At 39.3% G+C, this 26,405-nt stretch overlaps 1 protein-coding gene across 1 annotated transcript; it reads left to right on the forward strand.

Annotated features, from left to right (window-relative positions):
- The first annotated feature begins 2,123 nt into the window (after positions 1-2,123).
- ctnnbl1 (catenin, beta like 1) lies at positions 2,124-25,034 on the forward strand. The gene is made up of 16 exons (XM_037277387.1): positions 2,124-2,281; positions 2,727-2,939; positions 4,061-4,167; positions 4,263-4,402; positions 5,034-5,131; positions 6,979-7,072; positions 8,867-8,958; positions 9,522-9,594; positions 10,239-10,297; positions 11,272-11,420; positions 12,070-12,251; positions 15,903-16,000; positions 16,637-16,717; positions 20,961-21,098; positions 21,908-21,980; positions 24,396-25,034. The coding sequence occupies exons 1-16, from the start codon at positions 2,252-2,254 to the stop codon at positions 24,482-24,484; spliced, it is 1,716 nt and encodes a 571-aa protein (XP_037133282.1). The 5' UTR covers positions 2,124-2,251; the 3' UTR covers positions 24,485-25,034.
- The last annotated feature ends 1,371 nt before the right edge of the window (positions 25,035-26,405 follow it).

The following is a 26,405-nucleotide window of genomic DNA, read 5'->3' on the forward strand; positions in this document are numbered from 1 at the left end:
ATGTCATGCGCAAAAAATCAACCATGATACCAGTTTAGGTGTTCTCGCCTCTTGATCAAAGTTATCTGGAATAGGCTCCTTGTCATTTAAAACCTTGATGAAGACAAGTGGCAAATAGAATATAGGTAGATAGTTTGATGAATTATACATGAATGTCAGTTAGAAATGTTAGTAACTGCCTGTGTGTTTTTATAAGGGTGACACATCCTAGAATGAATTAATTCAGTCACAATCTAAAATTTCCTTTGGGGTCATTTGTTTTGAAATGAGATCTGAAGATAAAATAAGATAAGATAGAACTTGATTGATCCCACGACGGGGAAATTTGCTCGTTTCACCAGCCCAACATAGGAAAAGAAAGAAAGAATGAGAGCAGCAATATGATAAGTAAACAAGAATACACCATAAAGGGAAACTATACACATAAGAAAATTCACAGATATCCATGATAAGAATTTTGTATCCAGCATACAGAATATGCATTATGAGTAAAGGTATGAGCATTAATGTTAATGTACGTATATGTAGTATTTAAAGTGTGTTGTGTGCATTAGGTGAGGACAGTGATGGCAAAGTGATCAGGTAGGGTGACTCAGTGGACCATTACATCCCGATAGAGAGACCATACAATGTTTTTAAAAGATGATGCCTGCCTTTTAATGTGCATTATTTCTGTTGAGTCACTCAAACTTTACCTTTCATTTAAATCCCAAAGAATGTGTTCAAGTAGGAATATTAACAAATAACTTGGCGCTTCGGACACTTTTCACATAGGTTTGGACATGATGAAATCTTTATCCCTGCTCTTTCATGTTTTAATAGATGCCACTGTGAATTTCAAGTGGGCTTCCAATTTGATTAGGGTGGTGAGCGAGGCAGTTTATATGTCATATTCTTGCGAATATAGAGCAAAAACGGCACCTCCCTTGGGTAAGTAAATGCCATGTTTTGAACAGATTTTTTTGGAATAAATACTTGGTCAATTTAAGTTTAAAAACTATTTAAATATGCCAATCTTAAATTAAAAAGGAAGTTTTGAGGTTGTGGGTTCACTTCTGCTTCAAGCAGAGTAATTGAAATAATTAAGTGTTAATCCGCCTGTCTGTTTCATTTGCACAAAAGCTATCATCTGCATAATGAAGATGAAATTAATTTGCTCTCTCCTCCACTATCTCTGCTGGACACTCTGCCTTTTTCTCCAATCCGTGTGTGTCCTTCCTGTTGCCCTCTTCCTCTCCACAGCAATTTGCATTTAGGCTTTATCACACTTGTGTACAAGACATTATGTCAAGCTGCAGGTGCAAGATGGCTGGAAAAAGAATACAATTTTCTTCCTCGTTCTTCTTTTCAGGAATACTACAACTGTGATAATTCTGTTCATAATTTTATTTGCATCACCTATTCGATTAATATCCTGCAAATTAGCCATTGTTCACACGTTACAGAAAGTGAACACAGAATTACAGCAGACAGTTTTTCTTCTGATAAATTCAAATTTGGCGTGATGGACAAACTTTGTCCAGATGCTTAAAAGAAGAAGATTTTGAGTTTTTATTAATCTTTGGCAGCCTCATTTCATTTTCAATGCACAATAATTGGTAAATAGCTTCCAGTTTATTACTAGAATGTAAATATTAACAGGAAATGATTATAAATTAGGCTACATTTGAGAGGTTTACATTAGACTATAATCTTGTATGTCAAATTAATGTATTTCATAAATTTCACTAGACTACACTACAAAAAATGAACCATTTCAGGATTAACCTAAAATGTGCTATGACCTTTACAGGTGAACTTTATTTGACCTTCTCTAAACTCTTAGATGCATATTTTCAATTGATTGGTATTAATGCCGTTTTGTTCAATTTGGTACCCCGTTGGCCCCGCCCTCTGTGCGTCCCTGCCTCTTCGTCATGCTGTTCACATTTAGACAGAATGAGACCAAGATAATTAGGTGTTCTAACAGGACACAAACAAGACCTGTTATTGTTATGTACAGCAATTATATGGACTTTTTCAAATGTTCTATGCTAAAAAACAAAAAAACAAAATACAAAAACCTTCCTGGTTGGGCCAGAGCAGCGCCGTCAGTTTTACATTTTACGACAGTATCTTCGCTCAACGGCAACGGTACCTCTGAACTGTTTTACGGCATACATGTACATCGAGCCAGTAGCTGCTCATTCGGGCGTATTTGTATTCTGAAAATTTACAATAGTGTCTCGTTGAAGTTTTCAAACCAGGAGATATGGATGTCGGAGAACTCTTGAATTATCAGGTGTGGATTAGGCTCCCCCCCTCACTCATCACTCTTTGATCAACTTTATGCTGCTAATATTTCCGTTGAGAATCCATTGGGTTGCGTGTGCCACTGTTAGCTGTTGTGTCTCACCGTGTGTTTTGTGTTTGCGCGTCTGCTTTAGTTTGTTAGTTGTTTGTAAAGTGTTTCAGAAGAGTTGTTTAGCGCATTACGTGGCGAGATTGCATTACTGTATCTGTCTCGTGTGTTTATCAGGGATTAATGTTCGTAACCTGCTAGCTCAAATTAGATGAATGCTGGTCCTGTGGCAGAAGACCAGTCCAGTATACAGTTTAAGTTCACATATCAGAAATGCATATATATATATATATATATATATATATTTTACCTCTAATAATTTTCAAGACGAGACCCCGATCATTGCAGTGTGGTAGTATTGTTTATTGCATCTCTTACCTCGCAGCCTGATAGAGGAGCAACACGTTCCAGAGAGGATGATGCAGGAGAGGAGGATCTGAGAAGCGCAAAGCATCAGAAGCTGTCAAGTGTCAGACACAGAGATGGGACAGGAGCAGGAACTGACGGAGGGGCTGACATGAAAGACAGTGATGACTCGACAGTGGATCGCAAGAAGATCTTGGAGAAACTGATGGACCAGGATGAAGATGATCCAGAGGTAGATGCATTTATATATACACTGTAGAAGTATAGAAGTCAAATACTCTTGTGGTTGTACTTTTTAGAAATCTGCCAAAGATGTTCATGGATTTTTTCTTCTTCTCAAAGTCACAAGACTGTATCATGAATGATGTTAGGGCTGCTTGATTATGGGGAAAAAAATATGAATCACGATTATTTTGGTAATAATTGAAATCAAGATTATTCAAATGATAATTTCTTTTGTACAAAAGCCAGTTTAAGTTCATTGAAACACTATTTAGGTAAATTCCTTTCAGACCAAACAAACTTTATACAAATGGTTATTTATTTTATAATAATCACTTCTTTATGCCTTTTTTATATTGTAAGCAGTGCATGAGTTCTCTGGGATTTGTGCACTTTAAATCCAAACAGCACAAAGCTGTTAAAACTTTAAGCGGTGAAACACGTAGGTTGTGTTTCCACCTTATTTGTAACTGTTTTCCGGTATAATTTGCAAATGATTGTATATCAGACCTCTTTTATCCAAAGCACGATGACAGTCATGTCCCTACAGTGTCAATTCTGCGACATCTAATTTTTATCACAGAAAAAAAAGATATTATGTTATGGCACTTTACTAATTCATATCCATATATTGTTTAAATTTGAGTTTGTAAAGTAACAAAATGGTTAAATAGCAAGGGGTGAATACCTTTGTGACGCATGGACTTGAATTAGGGAATATAACCAATACTTAGTGTTTGTAAATCTACAAAAGTGACTTTTGAGACATTTTTCTGTTTTGTCCAATTGTACAACCTTTGGGGCATTCCAATTTGGAGGTCCAGCTACATTCTAATGGTAATTGACAGTGAGAGAAAAGTTACACCACACTCTGTTCTTTATAACGGGCTAACTTTACTCACGTTGTTATGTGCCCACCATGCCATATTTTTAAAAGCCATCAGGGAGAGAGCTAGACACTTTTCATTTTTTACGCCCAGCAAAATCCCCCAGTGAGTGCAAAAACTCTGACTCCTCTCATATAATTAGTGTCTTTGTGCTGCAGGCAGCCATGTGTCGCCTTGACAAAAGGCTTCTACTTGTTTCCTTTTCATCTTTCCCCTCCTGCTATTTCCCTCTTGCATCAAATAGGCAGAACCGGTGGATGAGAGCTCAGTGAAAAAAATGATCCTGACCTTTGAGAAACGGTCCTACAAAAATCAGGAACTCAGGATTAAGTTCCCCGACAATCCAGAAAAGTAAGCCCACCAACAACCTCCTTTCAGCCAACTTTGTCGTCGAGTGTTTCACAAAACCTCTTTGTTTTAACCTCTTGTTTTGTGCCTCCGTCCAGGTTCATGGAGTCAGAACTGGATCTGAACGACATTATACAGGAAATGCATGTGATTGCTACCATGCCCGAGCTCTATCACCTGCTGGTGGAGCTCAACTCTGTTCACTCTCTAATGAGCCTTCTCAGTCACGAAAACACCGATATCCTTTCTGTGATACACTATCCAATTAGTTTGTTACTTATTGGTCATTGCCAGTAAATCCCAAGAGAAATTAAATGACAATGAGCAACACTGGGAATTGAGTCCCACAGCAAACGTACATCAATGCTTTTACTGACCATAAAATGTCTTAGAGTGAACTTAATTGGACCTGGCTATGATATGATTTTTAATACATCACAGAATATTATAGCCCAGATTATACCTGGTAGTGAAGCGATTCCCAAACAGGGGATCCTCAATGATAACATGGGGAATTATCCAGTTTCACAGATCTTTTTTCCCCCCAAAGTTACCAGTTAATTAAAAGATTTTTGTTCATCACTGCCTCCTGCATAGATGAAAGGCCGTTTCAGTAAATGCAAGAGGACACAATAAAATCTGTATCCACTCCCCATTCATAATAGTCATAGCTTTCTGTGAGCTTTGTCTTCAACTAAACAGGCCCAACTGTCTCGGTACTTTAGCAGTTCTCAGTGAATAAAGTGAGACTTTTTGTTTGCTAGTGTGCCACGAGATATTTCAAATGTTAGTGTCTTGACTCAATTGGAAATGTAACATGGCAACACAAACTTATAGAATCTAGCCCTATTGTCCTTAGCCCGACCTACATGTTGCAATAGCAGTGGTGGACCTCCTCCAAGAGCTGACGGACATTGACACACTCAACGAAAGCGAGGAGGGTGCCGAGGTCCTTATCGATGCTCTGGTGAGTGAGTACGGCGACTGAAGCAACACTTTGCGAGTCACTCGGTACTTCCGCTCTCTGGCATATAGAACAAGGCACAGATGTTATTTCAGTCAGTTGGTCATCGAAGGATTTGGAGGACATCATCCTCATGATTTTCTTTCTGGCTGTTGAGCCAAAATCCTTTGAGATGTTTTCTTGTTATTGAACGAGATTGAAGAAAAAAGCATAGTGGCGTCCTTTGGTGCTTGGCAGCTGCCAAGCAGCAAACCAAAAAAACTGTCACTCTGGCACGATTATGAAATAACATGCCTGAGTGTCTTAGCAGGGGAACAATAACAGTTGTTCACATTTTGTTGGGCTTTTTGAAAATATATGCAAATCGGAAAAGGCTTATTATCTGTGTATTTCCCGTGCGCACACATTTATTACTGGAATGACCAACTCAAAAAAGGCCCTGGTTAAAATTACACCACAGGAAAAAAAGGTAAAATTGCCCATATTCAGTATTTGATATATGTATTTTGTCCATTCGCTTGTTAATACTGGGAACCAAAATTGAAAAAAACCAAACAAACAAATGAATAATGGGCAACAAAAGACAGTGCCCAACTTCCTCATTTATCTTCCTTAGCCAGGTCTGGACAGATGGGCAAGCATTTCAAGCAGGAATTCCCCGATTTACCTGTCTTGTGCTGCTGCCTTCAGTTTCCCTGTGAGGACACTGATGTGTTCCCAGGCTGGCTGTGAGAGCTCGTTCTGCCGTGCCGCATGACTGTCCTAACTTTGCCCCAAAACCTCCGTGTGCTTGGACATGACCGAAATACCATAAAAGCAAAAGGCAGAAATTACTTTTATTTTTATAACTCCCCAGTAAGGCTTCCACCACCAAGGAGCGGGTTTCTGGTACATGGCTTAATGCTTTGGTGTCGTTTATATCAGTTGTAGTCATCATTTTTGCACGACACACTGCTGCCTCTTGACTGATGGACAGAGAGAACGAAGAACCATGACCTCAGATTTGGAGATACTACAAACGAATCCTCTCTTCCCTGTCAATTTCCCTCGTCTGATGAGGCCGACAAGACTACATCATCCAAAAATAGCAGCGGTGACGGGCTCCCAAACTGCTATTTGTTATGGATCGGCTTGTTGGCTTGATGTGATTGTTTAAGACAATAATGCCGGTTGCTTTTTACCACTCCGCAGGGAATAACTATGACATAAAAATGCAGTCCATTTACTGCCCAATGGAGCGATAGAAACCTAGCTCCTCTTTACAACATCCTTCAGGCAAGACTCTTTCAGGACAGCAAGGTTTGGTTGGACCCATTTGTCTCTTCACTTGCTGTAATGCCTCCTAGTCCCTCTGTCCTTGTTGCTGGAAGGCCAGGTGGTACCCTTGATAAGATGAATCAAAAAGATCCCTGACCGTCCCCGGTGGCTCATAAATCAGTGCGAACCGTCGGTCTCCTTTTCTGTGTGCAATAGCACTTTGATTCGGCCGGACGGCATCCTGTAAGCTTTGTTTTATTATCAGCCTCCAATCTTGACTGTCAACACTTGCGTCATTCCACAATTTCCGACCTCCATTATCTTCTGCCACATATGTACGTGAAAAATATATGCAACTTCCTTTTCATTTGGCTAGATCTATATTCCTCTGCAATGTTTGGTTTAAGTAACATCTTGTTTGGTGCATGTTTACCATCATGTTCATGTTCTCAGTACTGTATCTGATTATTTTCAGGGTAAAAAAAATAGTCCCACAAGAATACTTTTCAACCATCGCAGACATATGTATGAGCAAAGTGAAAATGGTAACGACTCTTCACATTTTTGACCGAAGCTCAATTTTCTGTGTGTAGTTGGAGGGCCAAGTTGTGGCGTTACTCGTGCAGAATATGGAGCGACTGGATGAGCAGGTTAAAGAGGAAGCTGATGGTGTCTTCAACACACTGGGTAAGGACTAGGTGTTCTTTCTAAGAAACTCGGCCTTTCTTTCATTACTTTTCAAAAATGGAAGGAAATTCTCCTCACATGCTACACTCACAATGGATTCGCCGGGACCTCCATCAAATGCTACACAGCCTTTTGATTGTTCGGATTTCAAATCAATTTTAGTCCGACAAAGAAAAATAATTGATCAGTTTTAGATAAGAATCAATGTTTAGTGGCAGACGATCAATGCAATAATGACAATACTTGAATGCCAGGTGTCATATTAAGCGGTGTCAATTTTCTTCAACTGATGCCAGGTTGAGAAAGTGCCTCAATGGCGTTAAGATTGAGATTGAGATCCAATTGCATTCTTATCAGCGGTTATGCCCATGCTGAGACCACCTCAATTTGGATAATAATTGATGTGACACTGGAATCCGTAACCTTTGCTCTATATTCTGCTACCACGATATAGCAGTATAAAAGATTGATGTAAAAAAAATTATTTAACTGGATGCGAAATCCATGATGAGACCTTGTGATCTGAAGGTGTGAGTGTGGGCCGTCACATACTTGGCCAGGTCCTTGTCTGCATTTAGCCTGACGTGACTCAAAACTTTTCTGCCTCTCAGCTCTTTTTTTGCTTCCAATGACTCCGCTGAGATGATTCTTTTCTTTGCCTCCAGATTGAGGCCGAGTCACAGGAGAGCTGTTGAGGTGTGTGTGAGTGCGTGTGCGCGTGTTTGGCTCCAGATGCGTGCCGGGGGAGCAGCGCCAGTGTATAGTCTATTCAAGTGTGTGCCTCTGTTTGCACGCGTGCGTTATGGAGGGAGCTCTCCCGGCTTCAATAAGCCTTTTGTCTGCTCTCTGCTCTGAGCCTGCTGTCCTCCAGGAGGCTGTCTGTCTGCTTCGTTTGAATCCTTGATAAAGTCCTCTGCCCCCCCCGCCCCCCCTTGCTTTCCCTGGCTCAGTCACCAGCAGTCCCCTCTCCTCCTTTGTATTTTCCCTTTGTCCCATCTCTTTTCATGCCTCCCTAATTTTCTCTACCGTTTGTTTATTTTGCTTTTATTTCTTCATTCACCATATTTGTGGTCTGCTTGTGCCCCAGCGTTCCACCCATCCTCTTTCCACCCTCCCTTCTGTTCTACCTCTGCCTCAATACGCCTCCCTTCCTCTCCTACTTTCATTCATTTGTATTCCCTTCCCTCATCACAATTCCACATTATCGCTCACTGTCTGTCCCCTTCTGCGGCAGTTTGCTCTGATGAAGATATCATGTGGCAGCAGCTTCTTTCTAATCATAGTCGAAGAGGGAACAGGGACCAAACCCAGACAAACTTTTGCATATCGACACACAATGTATTCCTTCATTCGTCTCCCTTTAAAACTTGTCTGTGGGCTTCTATTGAATTTGAGGCATGTGCAGTCGGAAATGTGTCAGCCTAAAACTGCCACTGACACTTGTTGCCACTGACTGCTACAGAGGAGGGACTATCATTTTTTGACAGCCCGAGACAGATCTTAGATATATATAGGACGTATAAGTTTCTTTGACACAGATTGTCTTCATATTTTGAGTGTGATACCTCCAGACAGGCCCGGGAAGAGATTCAGCTGCATATCACATTGTGTGCACTGTGCAGCTCATCTGTGACATTTTTTCTGAGGTAGTCAAGAAGTCCTGACTGATCTCGATACAGTATGCTCCATGGGATCTGTACTGGCACCAAAATGTATCCAGCGCTTTACATTTGTGCAGTTATTTGACATCTAGCAGTAGGTGAATGATTTTTGCATTTTGTTTTTGTCCCTCAGCCATTATAGAAAATATGGCTGAGTTTAGACCAGGTCTGTGCACAGAAGCAGCTCAACAGGGACTCATGCAATGGCTGCTCAAGAGAATTAAGGTAAGAAGGAGGACTACTGCTATCAAATCCAACCGCAAATTGTTGTACAGGAGGTAATACTTTGGATTGTAAGGTGGGGGCAGGATAAGATTAGATTTGGCTTCCTTTTGTTCCTCCACACGTTATGAGTCTCTTTGTTTCATTTCATTTCATTTTTCCATTGTTTGAGCTAAATATAAAAAAAAAGAATATTGTTAGAACTGATTAGAATCGATATTTCCATCTAATAATGCATAAGGGACACCTTCTTTAGCATGTGGCATCAACATGCTTCTTTAGCATGCGAGCTACACTGTGGACCGACTTAAATATGTTTTTTTTGTTCTTTATGATACATTCTTTGACTGGTGCGACTTATACTCCAGAGTGACTTTTTAGTTCAACACATGTGGTAATTAACATCAATATAAATTCATTTAACTATGAATGAATTAAATAATAGGACATTTTTCTTTGGTTTCTTTGAATTCACAAAAGTTCTGAAATTAAAAGCTGTATAAGGTGAATTGACAAATTGAATTGAATTAAGAACTAATTGACGTTTTCTCACTGTTTTCCATTAGGCAAAGATGCCTTTTGATGCTAACAAGCTGTACTGCAGTGAAATCCTGGCCATCTTGTTGCAAAACAATGACAGTAAGTGTGTTATTGTGAGTCACGCAGACCGTGGTTTACAAATGAGTTCCACAGCTCCTCGTCTCTTCTTAATTACCACTCCTGACAAAGTCTCACTATAGATGCCCTTTTCAAAATTCCACCCTCATTTTTTCACTCTTTATCATTTTGTCCCATCACGTCTTGATTGTATTTGCTTCACCACTCTTCTATTAATCTCCAATCTCATTTAATTTCTTCATTAATTGTCTCTCTCTCTCGTTGTCTGCTTCGTTTTCCATTTTGTATTACTCCCTCTAACTTGTGAAGTCTCAGGTATCAGGCAAATGAAGGTTTCTCATTAGGAGTACAAGACTCTTCAGTCATGCCAAATTTCACCACGAGTGTTGTCGTCCTCCTTTGGTTCTTCGCTTATTAGTTTGAGGAAGAAGGAAAATGACTTGTCAGTCTCAATTATGAGACTATCCTTTTTTTGAACATGTTGATTTATGTGCCTTATTGGCATAACATGAAATTATGTGAAAATGTGAAAAAAATGATTTTGTGTTTGGTCGATCTTATGTTCAAAAATAAATTTCACTTCACTTCAATTATTGGCCATCATTTAAAAACTAGCACATTTTCTCTTGCTTCTCTGACTCAGTTTTTCATTTTGTCTTCCACAGGCACGAGAGAAGTCTTGGGGGAACTGGACGGCATTGATGTGTTACTGCAGCAACTATCTGTAAAACTCTTTTCGAGATAATTGCTTTTCCTGTGTATTCAAAATCTCAATACCTGCGCATTATCCCTGTTATTGTTTGAAAATGAAAACATCAGTCTTTCCTTTGACAGAATTGTCCCCACAATCACAATAATTCTGATAGTCTCCTATCAGTACCACTAATTTGTAATGCCGCGTTAATTTCCACAGAACAATACTTACTTGGCTCGATTTACTAGTGATGCTTTTCCATTGGCCCAAACCCCAGTGAAGTTATTAATTTGCTAATTCTTTTCATTCTACATTTGATTTTAATACGCTAAAAAGACTAGATATCTAATGTGCAAACTGATGAATTTTAGGGTGTTTTTGTTCTTAGCAAATATTCTCTCATTTTGAATTTAAATTCTGCAACACTTCCTGAAAAAGCTATGAGATGGAGCTACAAAAGATCGGTAACATTAAGGAATGCACAAAAAGACCTATTTGGAACATTCCACTGGTGAACATGTAAATTGCAAATAGGCGAGTTTCCTGATTAGCAATAAAGGCGCATTACTGGCAGGCTCAGTTGTTCACAAGCAAGGACGGGGTGAGGTTCACCATTTTTTGGATAATCGTGAGAAGAAATATTCCAGCATTTGTCCAACATTCATTTGCAAGAGGTTCGGTGATTTGTGTGTGTCGTTAGCACGCAACCCATATGCCCGATGCAAAGCAGAGCAGGTTTCTCATTTGCTCCATTTGTCTTTGCCAAGTCATTTGAATACACAAGTCTCAGTCCCACCTTGAGTAAAATTAGTTTCCTACATTGACTAACAACCTCGTGCTGAAGTAAAAAGAGATAAGCATTGTTCTCCTTTGCTGGAGCCTTTTTGAGTGGGTACTGTGTGATAGGGAGCAAAATAAGACTCGTGGGAAGACCATACAAATCGTACATATTTAATGCAGTGGATTGATAATGTCCATTGATCTTTATGTGAATTTCCTTTAAGGTGTTTAAACGTCACAACCCATCAACAGCTGAAGAGCAGGAGATGATGGAGAATCTCTTTGATGCACTGTGTTCCTGCCTAATGTTGCCAGCCAATCGAGAGCGCTTTCTCAAAGGGGAGGGTCTTCAGCTCATGAATCTCATGCTTCGGTGAGACCAAATGTTTGACTAAGAGGTCTTTGCGAAAATGCCAATCTTCATTTCCGCTGAATTTATGACGAATGGGCTAATTTGACCTTTAACCCCAACTCATCTATACCGTTGAGTGTTGGGTAGTGACAGTCAATTTGTGGGGTCAAAACTATATTGTTGTTGACACCCGGAGGGTTTAAGTCGAGTGTCAAGCAAGTGAATAGTCTACTTCCCCATGGGAAAGTGTGCTTTATATTGCTCCACCCCTGGCCTCGCCAACCGTCCATCATACCTAATGTTTCTGTCTGGAGAACCATACTCAACTGCCTGAAATATGCCCCCTACTCCAAGATAAATACTGTCATCTGTCATTTGTGGCAACGCAGGAAGACAAACGGCTGCGTTTCCCAGGAGGAGACGTGTATTGAAAATAGAAACATTCGTATCTTGCTGCTATTATGATCATATATAGTAAATTACGACATGTTTGTGTTTGATTTATTTGGGGAACTATTTGATACTTTTCCATTCACAATTAACTGAAGCATATTTATACCATAAATTATACTATATTTCAAACTCTGGATTTTAAGAAGTCAACATTTTGCTCTTATATTTGATGGCAATAGTGTTGTTGATTATCGCTTGCTTTTTCTGTTTAATGTAGGGAAAAGAAAATGTCCCGGACCAGCTCTCTCAAGGTTCTGGATCATGGGATGATTGGACCAGAGGGAGCAGATAACTGCCATAAGTTTGTGGATATCCTCGGTCTCCGAACCATCTTTCCACTTTTCATGAAAACTCCCAAGAAGATGAGGAGCGCCGGTGTTTCTGAGAAAGAGCATGAAGGTCAGTCACAAACTGCAAGGTAACGTTTAGCGGCCTTTGTTCCTTGGCAAATTGAGATCTCCAATGATAACTTGTTGAAAATGTATCTCGTCCAAATGTTTTCCAATTGTGGTAAATTAAGCCTTGCCTCAGAACTAAAACAACTGGACATATCTTTTGAAATATCTGCTCGTTAACAAGGTGACTTCCAAGGAGGCTGTTCTTCGCTCACTTCTTACCAGTTTTTGCCTTTACTCCTCAAGTAAGCGTTGCAGGTTTGAGAATAGTTATTGTACTTCATCTTTCTTGAGTCGCTTCATCTCCCCTCCAGTGCCCCTCCAAGGGAGTTTAGCCTCAAAAGTTGCAGCTTTGTTCCAATTTGGAAAGAACAGCCCTACCGATTACCAACTAATAACTTGTTTTATTCCTGAGATTAAAATCTCAAAAGCAATGTGTTTGTAAATCCCATGTTCTCTTGAAAATGTTAGTTGTAAACTACACTACAGTATACTGCAAGCAATAATGTGTTTACACCCTGGGAAATCATTGCTGTTGTGGCAAGAATGCATAATATATGATTGTGTAATACAGTAAATTTTTGGTGCATGTCGATTCAATATAATAATGTTACAATCACCATCACAAACCATTTTTAGATAATGTGGGTTCAGGGTCTGGTGATTGGCCTTTCCAATCTAATGCCTTCCACTTCTTCCCAAGAGAGCTCTTTGTTGCTTCGGCAGTGTGTTTTGTTTGCATCTTTTTTTAAATTAGCTGACAAATTGTTTCTGGAAAGACTTGTGAATTCATTTGTTACTCATTGAAGATTAGTGCGCCATCTCAGAAGACGCTGAATCATCACATTTCCTCCACATATGAGCCTATATGTTTGGGACCACGAGAAGATCCTATCTTTTGCCAAACTTTCCTAATTTTTGTCTCGTCAGTTAAATAAACTTATTTCTGCACTTTTTGCACTTTTAGAGTCAGACAAATGACGCTGTCTTCTAAATTGTGTTTTATACCCAGATGGAAATAAGCAGAACTAAAAGCAAAGATGTTGATATCTTGTCTCCTATTCAATGTATATTCAATGTCACCTGGGATACCCTTCTGCCCCTGCTGTGACGCTGAACATTTTTCACTGTTCCCCCATAAAGAACACGTCCATGCTACTACAAATTAAAAACAGGTTTCGGTAAAAACTAGATCGGTTTTCCATTTAGCTGTGAAGAGTGTTCTGTATTGTCGTCCGTACGGCTTGTCCCAGCTGAAATATGGCACACCCTGGACCAATCGCCTGTCCATCATAATGATAATTTTAATCAGTCATATGTATATGTAATAAATAAATTTAAATAAATGAATACATTGATGTCATAAATTGCATAATGTTGAGCCCTCTTAACTGTTTTGAGTCATAATTGAAAATGTTCTGAATCAAAAGTTTATCCATAGTTACAACACGGTAGAGATGAATTCATTATTCACTTCAGTCAAAAGTAATTAAAATGTCCTCCCTCTCTTTTTTTTTTTTATTCATTGCCTCTCTCTATCACAAACCTTGGTGCAAGATTGATCCCCATGAAATCCTTTCTGAAATTGACAGTGAGAAGGAACAGGCATTAGCACACAGACTGGCATAATTAATAGATGTTGTAATTGTGTTGGGATGGTGAAAAAAGAGGGAGGTTTTGGAACATTAAATTGAAGCTGTCTTTATGAATTTACTAATTACTATTTTTTTTCCAGGTTGCATATAATTGGTGTGCATTTCGTTTCATTATCAGTGAAAGGAGAAAAGGATAGAGATTTGGAGCAGCCGGTTTGTTATATTTAGATGGCTAATGGTCTGTGTGTGTGCACAGGAACCTAATTAAACAAAGCATAGGTTCAGGAGTCATAGCTCGGGGACTGAAAAGTTTCTTTCATGTGCTCATTCCTCACAAATTTTATGAGCAACAAATGGCTCCATCCTCACCCATTCCTATAATGAATGCAACAATCTTCATCTTAAATTGGCAACATCCTTCATGTTACAATGGGGGGAAAAAAACCCAATTTATTGTCCGGGTCTTATTAATGGAACTCTTGAGTCAGGCTGGAGGAAGCTGTTGAGTTGGAATAGGTCACATTTACAAAAATAGAGCCCTCCTCAATACTTGACAAAGGAATTTTTTTATCCCAATAGTTTAGCACTCATCTTTGATATTAGTCAGTATTATTATATTGACTGTGCAAAATGCAATAGTAAGGCATCATCTGTACTCTATCATGAATCTTTTATCGCATATCTCATCTGAAAGCTTACAGTCAAGTCGGCTTTCCTTTTAACATTCTTGTCAGTGTTTCTTTGCTTGGATCGCATTTTGAATGATACAAGTCTGATTGCTATCCATGTTGTCAAAGCCGTGATGCTGGCTAATCCTTTGACAGTAGTTAATTTAACACAAAGAAGGATTTGCTGAAAATCCCTGTGTAAAGACGCATTTAATTACGTTGGTGCCTTTTTCCAATGGGAACTGATCATATTTCATGTTGGTAATCTCATGCTCTAATAATGAAGTAGACTCGCACGTTTATTTTAAATTAAAGCTTGAACATACATAGTCTACATGGCTTGATATTTTTTTTTTGTTCTCTTCCTCATTTGTAACGGAGCTTGTAGTGTGTGGTGTCATGGTACCCGCACAATTAACAAGTTTTTGCGAACTAGTGCTGGTGACTACCAGTATGTCCTGCCCTTCAGTCTCATGGGCAAGCAAGCTGCAGGTCACAAAGGCAACTGGCAAAAAACAACCTATTTTAAAAGCAGAAATGGGATTGATTTCTTTGCTCTTGTTGCTTAGCAACAGAAAAGCCTGGTTGAGTGAGAATATTGACCTCTTGTTGAAAAAGTCCAATTACATTTTTTCCCCGCTCGCTAGATTTCTAGAGATTTTACGGTGCCATGTTCTTGTGCTCCCGTGTGTACAATACATTGTTTATTCGATATCACAAAACTAATATGACTGTCAGCTGTTTGTACAACCTGTTAGTAAGTCGGAAGGCATTCGAATGGTTTCAAAATGAGAACTGCACTGAAACAGTATTTGTCGTGCAGTAAAATGTATTCTATTAATTTCTTGTTACCATGAGAGCCATTGAAAACCATGCGCATCATAAAATGAATTGTGCATCTTTTTTCAAATGTATTCAGAACTACTGCTTACCGCCCCATATCATTTTTGCACGATTTCTAATTAGATTGTATTGTACATTTATTTATTTTATTTTCGGGGTGTTAGAATTGTTCCATTCTTTAACCAAATGCTCGGAGCAATACAAGCATTTGCTTGTCGGAAACAGTTCTGAAATTAAGGTGTTTATCTTTTTACCCATATGGTTACATAATTTGAACCATTTTAGTAGCTGTTTTGAGTGGGTTAGTTAGTTTTAACATCCACTTTATATTGAAGTAAATACATCCACCTATCATTTGAGTGGTAGTATGGATTATTATTATTTTTTTTCTAAATTATTTTTTATCACACTACTCTGTGATTGACTTGAACTATTTGCTTTACTTCTTGTCAACTTATTGTGAACTTGATTCAAATGTGGATATGTAATCTTTCTGTTCCAGTCAATGTACAATACCATTGATTAACCTTTACCTTGTGTATTTTTTAGAGCACGTCTGTTCAATTATTGCCTCCATGCTGCGAAATCTCAAGTCCCAACAGAGAAGCAGACTTCTAAACAAGTTTACAGAGAATGACTGTGAGAAGGTCAGTACTCTTGATCTTATTTGCATTTCTTTTCTCCTTTGTACCGTCTTAGCTTCTGTATCTGTCAGCAAATGTAGTTTTCACTGTGATGCACTTATTTAATTTCTGTGTAATTGGGAAATTCAAGTGTTTTGAGCATCAGCAATGATAATGATGAATATTAATGTTTTCGTAATTTGGGGCAATTGTATATAGTATGTTCCCTTGATTTTTTTTTTTTTTAATAAAGAAATATGCTTGAGAAATTACTGTAACTGAAAGCAAAAACAAGAATGTTCTTTATTAATTGTGAACATAGCCGCATTGCCAGTAATGTGGGTGTGCACACTTGTGCAATCGCATAAAATTTCTTTACAAATTGAGCTCTTGATGTTATGTCTTATTTTTTAAGATCACAAAAACCTGGCATTTGAACATGTTTGTCTAGACTTAATATTCTTTCTATATGCATTGCAGACACCATTTTCTCAGATATTTATTTGCATTGCTTCCGTTTTATGTCTTACTGTGTTTTCTCGTTCTATTTTGTCTTATTCTTTGCATTCACATCCTTTCTCTCATGCACCCCCCCTTTGGCTTTTGTATGCTGCCACACTCTCTTTCTTTCTCCCCACCTCAATTTCTTTTTCTCGCCAGGTTGATCGACTGATGGAGTTGCATTTTAAGTACGTGGAGGGCGTTCAACAGGCTGACAAGAGGATCGAAGGGGAGAAACATGTAAGCCTTTTGCCCTCCATCCACTCCTTTCTCCGTCTTTCTCTCAATACCTCACTCTCTCCTTTTACAACTGTCTCATCGTGCACCTTTTTGGTTGCAGAAAAACATTTACACATTTGCAGTTAAGATGGCGATACGAATCACAGTCTCAGTTGTAAAACACAAGATCGTTGATGCCAAAACTGAATCTTTTGTTGAAGCCGTTCTTGGCAGTGTCACATTCTAAGCTACTCGGAAAAAGCAGACAATTCTGAGCGATGACAACATGACACATTGTAGGAAAGGAAGTAAAAACTGCACACTTTTGTGAGGCTCCTATTGAGTTCTTTCCAATTGTGTCGCAGTAGCTGTGGAATAGACAGACTGATGGAGACGTTTTGTAAGATAAGGTGGTCAAAACTTGACAGAAAATAAATAGGTTGCAGGAGCTTCTGTGAACAGACACTAGAGTAGATTTGAAAAAATAAATGAATAAATGCAGGAAATAAGCATTTTAATGGAGGTAAGTGAACAAAGGTGAAGATAGAATTCATGTTCAAGAGTTGGACACCATGTGACGACGACAAGAAGATGAATTTGTCAGTCAGACTGTGATTGCCTTGAAAGGCCAGACAGGTTGACATTTTATCTTCTTTCTTTCACTTTTTTCTCTCCCCGTGTGCCTCTGTCATGCTCTTGTTTCCTCTCCCGTAAATGGCAAAAGGATGATTTGTGTGTGATAAGAAAGCTTGGCTCCATGTGCACCACTATCTTAGAAGCCACACACATACAGTCACCTTCTTTCCTTCAATGACTCATGCACATATGCAGCCAGCCAAACTTGTGACAGAGACATAGCTTGAATTGATTTTACACATCAAAAACATGTCATTCGGCCTTTGACTATATTTCAGAAATATAACAAGCATTGATCAGACAGACTGGCAGAAGTATAAAAATATACTCCTGTCATATTACAGTCAACATAATTTCCTTTGTAATAGCTTTTGACGAGAGAGAATCATTATTACCTCTGCCAAGGATTTGATTTGAAGGTTAGGATTTCATTCATGTTGGTTTGTATCGTTTCAAATGTTTGTCTTTGTTCACAATTTGATTACGAGCTTTTTAATGTAGGTACATATACAGTCGCTGCCCAGCCACCACGTTACGACTTTTGTGACGCCACTACAGAATGACACATGATAGGTAGGACTTGGAGAGTGGCAACTATTATGGCCTATGCAATTTTATGACGGTGATAGTTTATTTCTAGAACTGAATTTCGTTATTTCTTATCGGAAGAAGATTGTGCATTTAAATATCTGATGTTGAGAACCATTGTGAAACAGAAGTCACTGTACTAATCCCATTGACGGAAATGAAGTACGAGGACTGGTTCCGTAAAGAGTGGAAAACTTCACTCATCTTTTTGTGGTTAGTTGAAAACTTAAACTTGCCAAACTCAGAAAATAGGTAAGCCATGATTGGTTGTTTCCTGAGCAAATGTGATGTTATTTCAGTCGACAGCAAGCGGGAAAATGGCTGTCGCCTGATACAGAAAAAACAAAAGGAAAAATGCTGATATTTCCATGACTGCAACAATGTGTTAGACACCATCTCATGTACAGTATGGCCATCCCCTCAGCTTCCACTGCTCTATTTTATCTCTGAGTTGCACCTTTCCCCTGTAAGCCTGTTTTTAAGCACTAAACAAAATGGATTTATTTGCAGCAGGACGTCCACTGGTTTCTCGGGGAGAAAATGTCACTTCCAGACAACAGTCCTACCCCCCACCCCCCCAATAAGCTGCTTATTTTTCTGCCTTCTCCCATCAGTATTATTCCAAAATGATCATCTTAAAGCTACCTTCCTACTTCCTTTAATTTACATTCAACAGTCCTTACTTTTCAGTTTCTTCCTCAGTTTTCTTACACATTATATTGCCTTTGAACTGAAGTACTGGTAATTTCTGCAAGCTGGGGGGCAGGAAGTTATCTCTTCGAGGTGGCGTCATTTGTAGAAAAAATTTATGTCAACTGAAACTTCTACCCTAAAACCTGGGAGTCCTCGGAGCAATACATAGAGCAGTTGTGGCCAAAAATAACTTATGGAGCATCAATTCTAGAATCAACGCTCGGATTTTGCTGTCTTCCGACGTACTATGGGATGCGTTTCAAAGGCACAACCCCGCCAGCCATAAACACAATGCAAAGTTAAGACTTGCTGCCTTTGTCCATTTATCCCGAAAGCAATTGTTTCTGTCACGCTGACTTTGCCACGCATGTAGATATTTTTATGGGGCAAGGCGCAACAACACGCACCTCAAGGGCATTAAATCGATGACAACTGGACTGTCTTGGATTTTTCGCCTCGCAAGGCTTCATCAATTGATGCAACAAGGCGGGTGCAGTGGAAAGACTTCTAAGACACAACAGTCCAGCTACGATCGATTCAATTCCGGAGAATGAAATGACCCGAATGAATGAGAATATTCACAAGCACACTTCAGACCTGTCTCACTTTGGTGAGTTCTGTGCGAAATGCATGAGAATAAATTCCAGCTCTGATATTTATTACCTTACGCCTTTAATGTGAATTTACTATGAACACAGCAGCTCAAATATGTTTTCATCAGACTCCGTATCTGGGTCTTTAATGAGATCACCTAACACCCCCCCAAGTCTAATAAAGAACATTGCTTGGCTCACACACATAGTCCAAATGGGGTTTTGCAAATTGCTGACAGCATCACATTAAATTTTGCGTCAGGGTTCCACAGAAGATGAGACAGCACAGATTTTCCTGTCCACATGCTCATCATTATGCGGGTGCAATAATTAACCAAGTGTAAAAAACAGTTAAGTATTGTTCATGTAATTTGTAAAGAACTAGAAAAAGTCAAATTGTGAAAATGATGTTTGAGCAGGCTACGTCAGCTATAAAGTGCTAGAAAAGCTTAAATGATAAATGTGCACGGGTTTAGAGTTAAGATGATGTCCTCCTTCAGGATACGGCGTTGACAGCGAACATGTTGTTTTTCATCCCGGTGTGTGCCTTTCGCCAATTGATTGAGTTGTGTTCATGAGCCGAAGTCCAAAGCCAAAATTGGGTTCTGCATTGTCATCGATCTTTAAGGACAAGGCCGATTAAATCCGGACGATGCAAATGTCACATGCGGTGCCATTAAGCTCCTCACTGGAAGTTGTTTGTTTTCATCAGCAAAGCTTTGAAAAGTTGCCCTTTTTCCTGATGTACTGTGTTTGCCTTGTTAAGCTGTTTTCACAGAGAAAGTCATTCTCTATAAAAGATCACGATTTGGCTCTCTGTGCACAGTGCACACTCACCAGCCACTGTTTCCATACATCTTTAGCATTTACCTTTAATGCGAATAACAGCCCAAAATTCAGGTCTGCATTATGCAAGACTATAAAAAGACACTTTTTGTTTTCACTCTTTCTCAACTTACAGAGGTAAAATGGATTGTTTGTGTGGCGCTCCAGTGGCTTACACACCAATTCCCCCTCTCCACGCCACGTCTGCTGCTTAATCTCTAATGCTGATTAATGTTGCCTGTGTGTGTATTGGCAGCACCATGTTATTGGCATACTGACGGGGTTGTTAAGATGGATAACGATGCAAGTGTGCCTATACGAGAGTTCGTACGGACTGTGTGCCGTTTAGCGGTGAAATCAATTGATTAGTGCGCCTGGTCAGTGATGAAAATGGATTTGTGGAAGAACTGCAAAACAACACTTCAATTAAAACACTGCATTTTTTCACTGTTTCTCTTTGTTTCCAGGTGGTTTCTTGTGTTGAGAGAACAATAGAAGCCAACGAATTGTAATTTGTTTGCCTTGTCGAGCTCCCTGTGGATGCCTGTGTGTATTCGGGCCTACTGGTTTGTCAGTGGTCGGCAATAAGAATAAATAAACTGTTCATCTGGTGTAGGGATTTTTACTTTTAATTTGAAAGGAGGATTTGCACATTCCCAGTGCACTATGGAAGGATTTCACAGATTTGTCGAGAATAGCATGTACAAACGGTCAGAACAAAACTTTAACCAATGTAACTAGCAGATGGCTCTCTGCGAAGGTGTATGTGATGCTTCTTATATTTGGCCTTGCTAGAAGTTGTGTAATGAAATGTAAATTCATCCATTGTTGAGTAATTGACGTGTGCGTGCGTGTGTGTGTGGGGGGTCGTGGGGTGTGTGTGTGTGTTGTGGGCATGGGTGTGTTGGTTTGCATGTGTGTGCTTTTAGGATATGGTTCGCCGTGGCGAAATCCTTGATGACAACATGGATGACGAATTTTACCTCCGTCGACTGGATGCTGGACTGTTTGTTCTTCAGTCCATATGCTATATAATGGTGGAGATCAGCAACTCGGGACTATCACAGGTACACATATCATCATCAGAAAGGCTTGGTTGTGGTATTTTCACTTTGCATTTTAAACACTCGGAGAATGAAATTAGAAATGAATTGTCACTTTTGTAAAAAGTACATAGACAAATTGGGACCGGCATGCCAATCAAACTAGCATACGAAACCAGTCACTCCCATCTTTTTGGGCTCTTTGGAAAAACCTGAGATGAATGTGACATAACGTAAATTTGTCATTTCTGCATCATTTTACTCATGAATGACTTGAATCGTGCCCTGTATCCAGCTTCTGACAATGAATGATTTTTAAAATAACTTCAACTTGTGCTAAAGCCAAACCAGCTCACTTGAGAGTACGTTGATTTTTAGGTTCTGTTGGAAAAAAAAAATCTTATGGCAATTGCCGGCAGCCAAGATAATTTCCGTTTAGAAGTGGTCCTTGGAAAATGGTCGCCTGAACCCAAGAATTTGAGAACTTATGATCTCTCAGATCACTAGACACTACTATGCTCCCTGCCCACATCGACAACTTTTGGCAGGTCCCAATTATCAGAATTTTCTGGCTCACAGACATTTTATGATACCTGCAGCTCACAAAAGATTTACTTGATTCAGTAATTTGACACTTGGTGGGTTGGCAAACACTCCAGAAAATTTAAGTCAATTTTCCATTATATCTCCCCAAAGTTTGAATTGATCCAAAGTATCAAGTTTCTTCTTATGTAAATTTCAGTGATCCCTTTTAAGTTATAATCCTCACGTTCAGTTGTATTTCAGAAGTTTTACACATCATGGTCTGTCTGTCTGTCTGTCCGAATATATAGTTGCAGCAGCGAGTTCATCAAATTCTCAACTTAAGAGGAGGCTCTGTCAAAGTCGTGCGCCACATCATGAGAGGTGAGTCATGAATTGTGCTCTGTAAGTGGCCTTCAGCAGTGCCAAAGAAACAAGGGCTGATGTAATCATCCATTTCTAAGATATTCCTACTATCCTTGTTCCTTTGTATTGACCAAATTTTTCATTTTATTGTGCACACATTTGCCATTGTGACAATTGCCAGTTTCAATAGTCATGTGAACAAATGACATGACGTTCATTTCATCAAACTCGATTTTTTTCCTTTTTTATTCTTTTATCGACTCCGGCACATAAATTTTGTGGAGGAGAAAATAAGCACTGATAGACTTCTTAACCATTGATCCTTGTTTACGAGAGTAATGTGAACCCTGCAGATCCATGCGACAACCTCAAGATACTCCTCCTTTTACGCATTAGCCAATGACGGTGGTCAGTCACTCTCCTGCGTAAAAACGCTCCATAAAATATGTTAGGTCATAGGGATACGACTCCGAACAAGACAAGCTTTGTTTAAAAAAAAAAAAAAAAAAAAGTCTCAGACAAAATTGTGACTTTTCTCTCTTCACCATTCATTAGATTGGAGTGTGTAAAAGAGAAACGGGCCTGGAGCCAGCAGCGATGTTTTTTTTTTTTGCGTGTCATCTGTCGTTCCTATATCATTGTGTGATAAAGCTGAAGAGGCTCCACTCACACCCCCTCTGGCCCTGGAGCGTGTAGCAGGCGAGATAGAGCCATCCGTCACACGTGCTGGTGCCAGCAACGTGGCGATGCTCCAATTGTCATTGTGTGCGGAAATGTGTTGCATTTGCCTCTTGATTGCGTTTTTGCATCAAGCCAGTGTGTGTGTGTGTGCGTGCGCACTTGTATGTGCATACACAAGTCCTTGATTGTTGTCACACTTCATTCCTTTTACATTATCAAGCCTGTCAGGAACAATATGTTAGGTTTGGACATTCATTATTTTTTCCCCACTCAGTCTATGGAAAACTGCAGATTAAGCACTTTGTGAATGTTAGTGTGAAACTTGTTTTTTTTTTTTTTACCTTAATGGTTTTAGTCCACTAAATAAGCGTCAGGAGAGCTTTTCTATTTGAGAAGGCTCCGGGTGTGGTTGAAATAAGCATGCAGAAACATTTGTATTGCATAAAGGATTTTGTAAGGGATTGATGTCAGAGGCTCGGCATGAATAAAACAGATTGCGAGCGCGCAAATGGGACCAAACCCTGCTGAAGGGACAAGGTCAACCGCAATCAGTTGAGACACAGGTTGATCGATTTGGATTTTTTTTTTCCCTCAGGGAATAATGGAAATGGATCCATTCCAGGGTCAAACTGCCGCATTGACAATACCTTTAGTAACTGTGCAGTCAACCTTTGAATATTCTTAACTGCTACTCAAGTATAAAACATTTACCCATAGCGCTCATTATGGAAGAGTCAAATGTGCACTGACGCATAAGTTTGTTGTACACTGTGTGAAGGACAATTTGAACGTGCTTGTGAGGGTCTTGTTGCAAAAACAGAACAGGTTGCCATCTTGAATTTACCAAGTGGCCAGAGACCACTTAGCGTTGGCATGACAACAGTAATGCTGTTTGCCAAGATTCTGAAGATTTTGAAAATAATAAAAGCCCACCAGATGGTTTCCTAAATATAGCCCCAAAATGAGCTGGCAACATGTGTCAAAGTGTCCTTTCTGTTTTATGTGACATTTTAGAGTTGGTCAACTTCAGTTCGCACATCAAAGTTAACAATATGTATGATTGACGTTTCCTCGTTATTACTTGTCAGATTTTGGAAGTTTGCAGGACACAGCGTTAATAAAAACACCCCTGTTTAGTTTTCTAGTGTGGACGCATCAGTCCAAATCCCCGACATTTTTAATAGTGCCGTACACTTCTGTATTGCTCCATGCCATGTTGCCATGGTGACAGAATACTGGCATACCAGCTGATTTTTACTTACTATTTAGTGGATATGTCACTTTTGTCAACCCGCTTAACGATTTTGTCATTTGGTCAATGTATTTATACATTTACATATTCACTGACTGATAAGCCTTCAAATAAGTCTTTATAAAATCCTCATAAATTGTCATCACAACATGTTTGTTTTGCAAAAGCTGCTGAATCTTCAAGTAAAGTTCTCTTAATTCTTATTGCTGCAATTTGTTTCCCTCCTTCCTGGGGTGTGATATGTAATTCCGGCCTCCGACAATATCGGGTACCCCACCGAGGCTGCAGCTGTGGTAACTTTGTTTTTGCTTAGCAGTCACACGCAATAGAATACATCTGGATTATGACTCTTCAGCCCCAAGAGAACTTATTTCAAGCAAAATTTCATTGGGTATAAAGTCATCCAAAAATGACCACCGATTGTTTCTTCAATCCTTTCTGCGACGCTGGATGTCAACGTCATTAAAGTATGTCTTCTCATCTGTCTGTCTCTTTTGCAGAATATGCAGAGAGCATCGGAGATGGCAAGAGTGAAGAGTTCAAAGAGGCAGAACGCAAGAGGATCATGGACCTTTTAGAAACCTTTTAATGTACTTTTTCTTCCATAGGCATCAAACACAATCAGTTTTGTTGCAAGGGGGTCAGTTGCAGCCTTGACAAATGGCATTTATACTATTTTCTGTAACATGTTTGTTTTGATAGGGTTTCCTATTGTTTGTAGGATTGCTACAGTCAAAAGCTTTTTCTCATATTCAGCTAGGCCAAAATGTTCATACTGTTTGAGAGTGAGCAATATTAAAAACAACAACAAAAGCCTGATTAGGGCAATCAAATCTACTGAGGGAGTCTTGAAGTAAAACAATACCACTCAATACTCTTGTGTTGTTTTGACGTTCAGAATTCCCACTGAACTGAACGGAGAATTATTTTGTTTTATTATCTATTCAAGCTTGTCGAGCAAAACAGGGACTCGGTGTGCGCTCTTTTTTTAAACAAACCTTTGATTTTGGATTTAAGTTGAAAATGTTTTCAAATAAAACCTTTGGTAATCAAATCCAGATAGCCTGTTTGCCAGTTTTGTCAAGGATTCTTATTAAGCTTCGGCAGGTGAGAACAACAGAACTGCAACTTAAAAAAAGTCATTTAAAAAGGCAGACAAGCCTTTTTGTTTTAACACATCCACTGCTCCTAGTTTCATGTTCTCCCATTCACGCTAGTCTTTTTTTTTTTTTATTACATACCTTACTTGCACACTTTGAAGGTGCTGTGATTTTCCCATCTAGAGTTGTGACACAGCCACCATGCGTAAATTTGTGTGCAACCACCAAATAAATTCCATAAAGTCTAAAGGTGGCCTTAATTTCCAGATCGGGAAGTTTCCACGAGACATGACAATCCATTTGAAAATAGGCCACACTTTGATTGGATTCTGAAGTTCTAGCCAGTGACGTGTGTGCGGCTCATCGAGCAGGATACTTAGTAGAAGGGGCATGCTACTATACTAAGCCTTTTCCGTCACCAGCCCCTCTCTTTAAAACAACCTCCCACTCAACCAGTGGTTCTTAACCTTGTTAGAGGTATCGAACTCCACCAATTCCATATGTGCATTCACCGAACCCCTCTCGTGAAAAATAAAATGTTTTTTTTCCAAATTCAAGAGCTCTGCCGAACCCCTAGGCTTCGATCAAACCCAGGTTAAGAACCACTGCACTAAATGCTTGACTCCGCATGCGACTGACTGTCTTGCTTTAGTGTTTTCTTGTGTTCACTATTTTTTTATCATCAATTTATGGTTTTCATCTCTGTTTTGATAAGTTTGACTTTCCACTTTATACAGCACTTTGTATGCAGCTGTGTTTTTAAAGTGCTTTATAAATAAAGCTGAGTTAAGTTAATCACACAGGCGTATATGCCCCAGAGTGCACAGCATTATAACTCAGATGTAACACAAAATGATTGAACTACTGTGTTGTTCTTTCTAGGCTGCATGTGTCTCGTAGAACAGCTACTTGGTGGTTGCCTAGGCCTTTTGAGTGAATACTTGACAAAAAATGTCACAGAGCCATCAATTGTTTTTCTATTGTGATTGGACTTTATTAGGGTCACAGTTCAGCTGGAGCCCTTCCCAGTCGACGTTGGCTGAAAATTGGGGTACGCTTGTGACTGGTCACTAGTCAGTCGTCGTTAAAATGTCCTCGACTCTAATCAGGACAAACGCTGTAGAAAATAGATTGAAGTACAAGAACTGCCACTGCCAAATAAAACAGGGACTCGTACATTTGGAAAGAAATATCTCACTTGAAGGCAATTCGGTGGTGGATGAAAACAAGTGACAAATTTGCGGGCTTGTTGTCAGTGAATTAAAACCTTGCTTTTATGCAGACGATGACGGAAAAAAACTGAATCGGACTTACAAATAGAGAAACGTGCAGTTTTTACTCCCATCATTTAAACACTAATCTGCTATCCTTGCACAATTAAAAAACAGTAACCTAACAGTAAATCACGGG

This window comes from Syngnathus acus, chromosome 2 (assembly GCF_901709675.1).
Source record: "Syngnathus acus chromosome 2, fSynAcu1.2, whole genome shotgun sequence".
Taxonomy (NCBI): domain Eukaryota; kingdom Metazoa; phylum Chordata; class Actinopteri; order Syngnathiformes; family Syngnathidae; genus Syngnathus; species Syngnathus acus.

Excerpts from the sequence above, each read along its gene's own strand:
- ctnnbl1 (XM_037277387.1), top strand. The coding sequence starts at position 2,252 with ATGGATGTCGGAGAACTCTTGAATTATCAG. Across the intron at positions 2,282-2,726 it reads GAGAACTCTTGAATTATCAG|CCTGATAGAGGAGCAACACG; the intron begins GTGTGGATTAGG and ends CTTACCTCGCAG. Across the intron at positions 9,595-10,238 it reads CTTGTTGCAAAACAATGACA|GCACGAGAGAAGTCTTGGGG; the intron begins GTAAGTGTGTTA and ends TGTCTTCCACAG.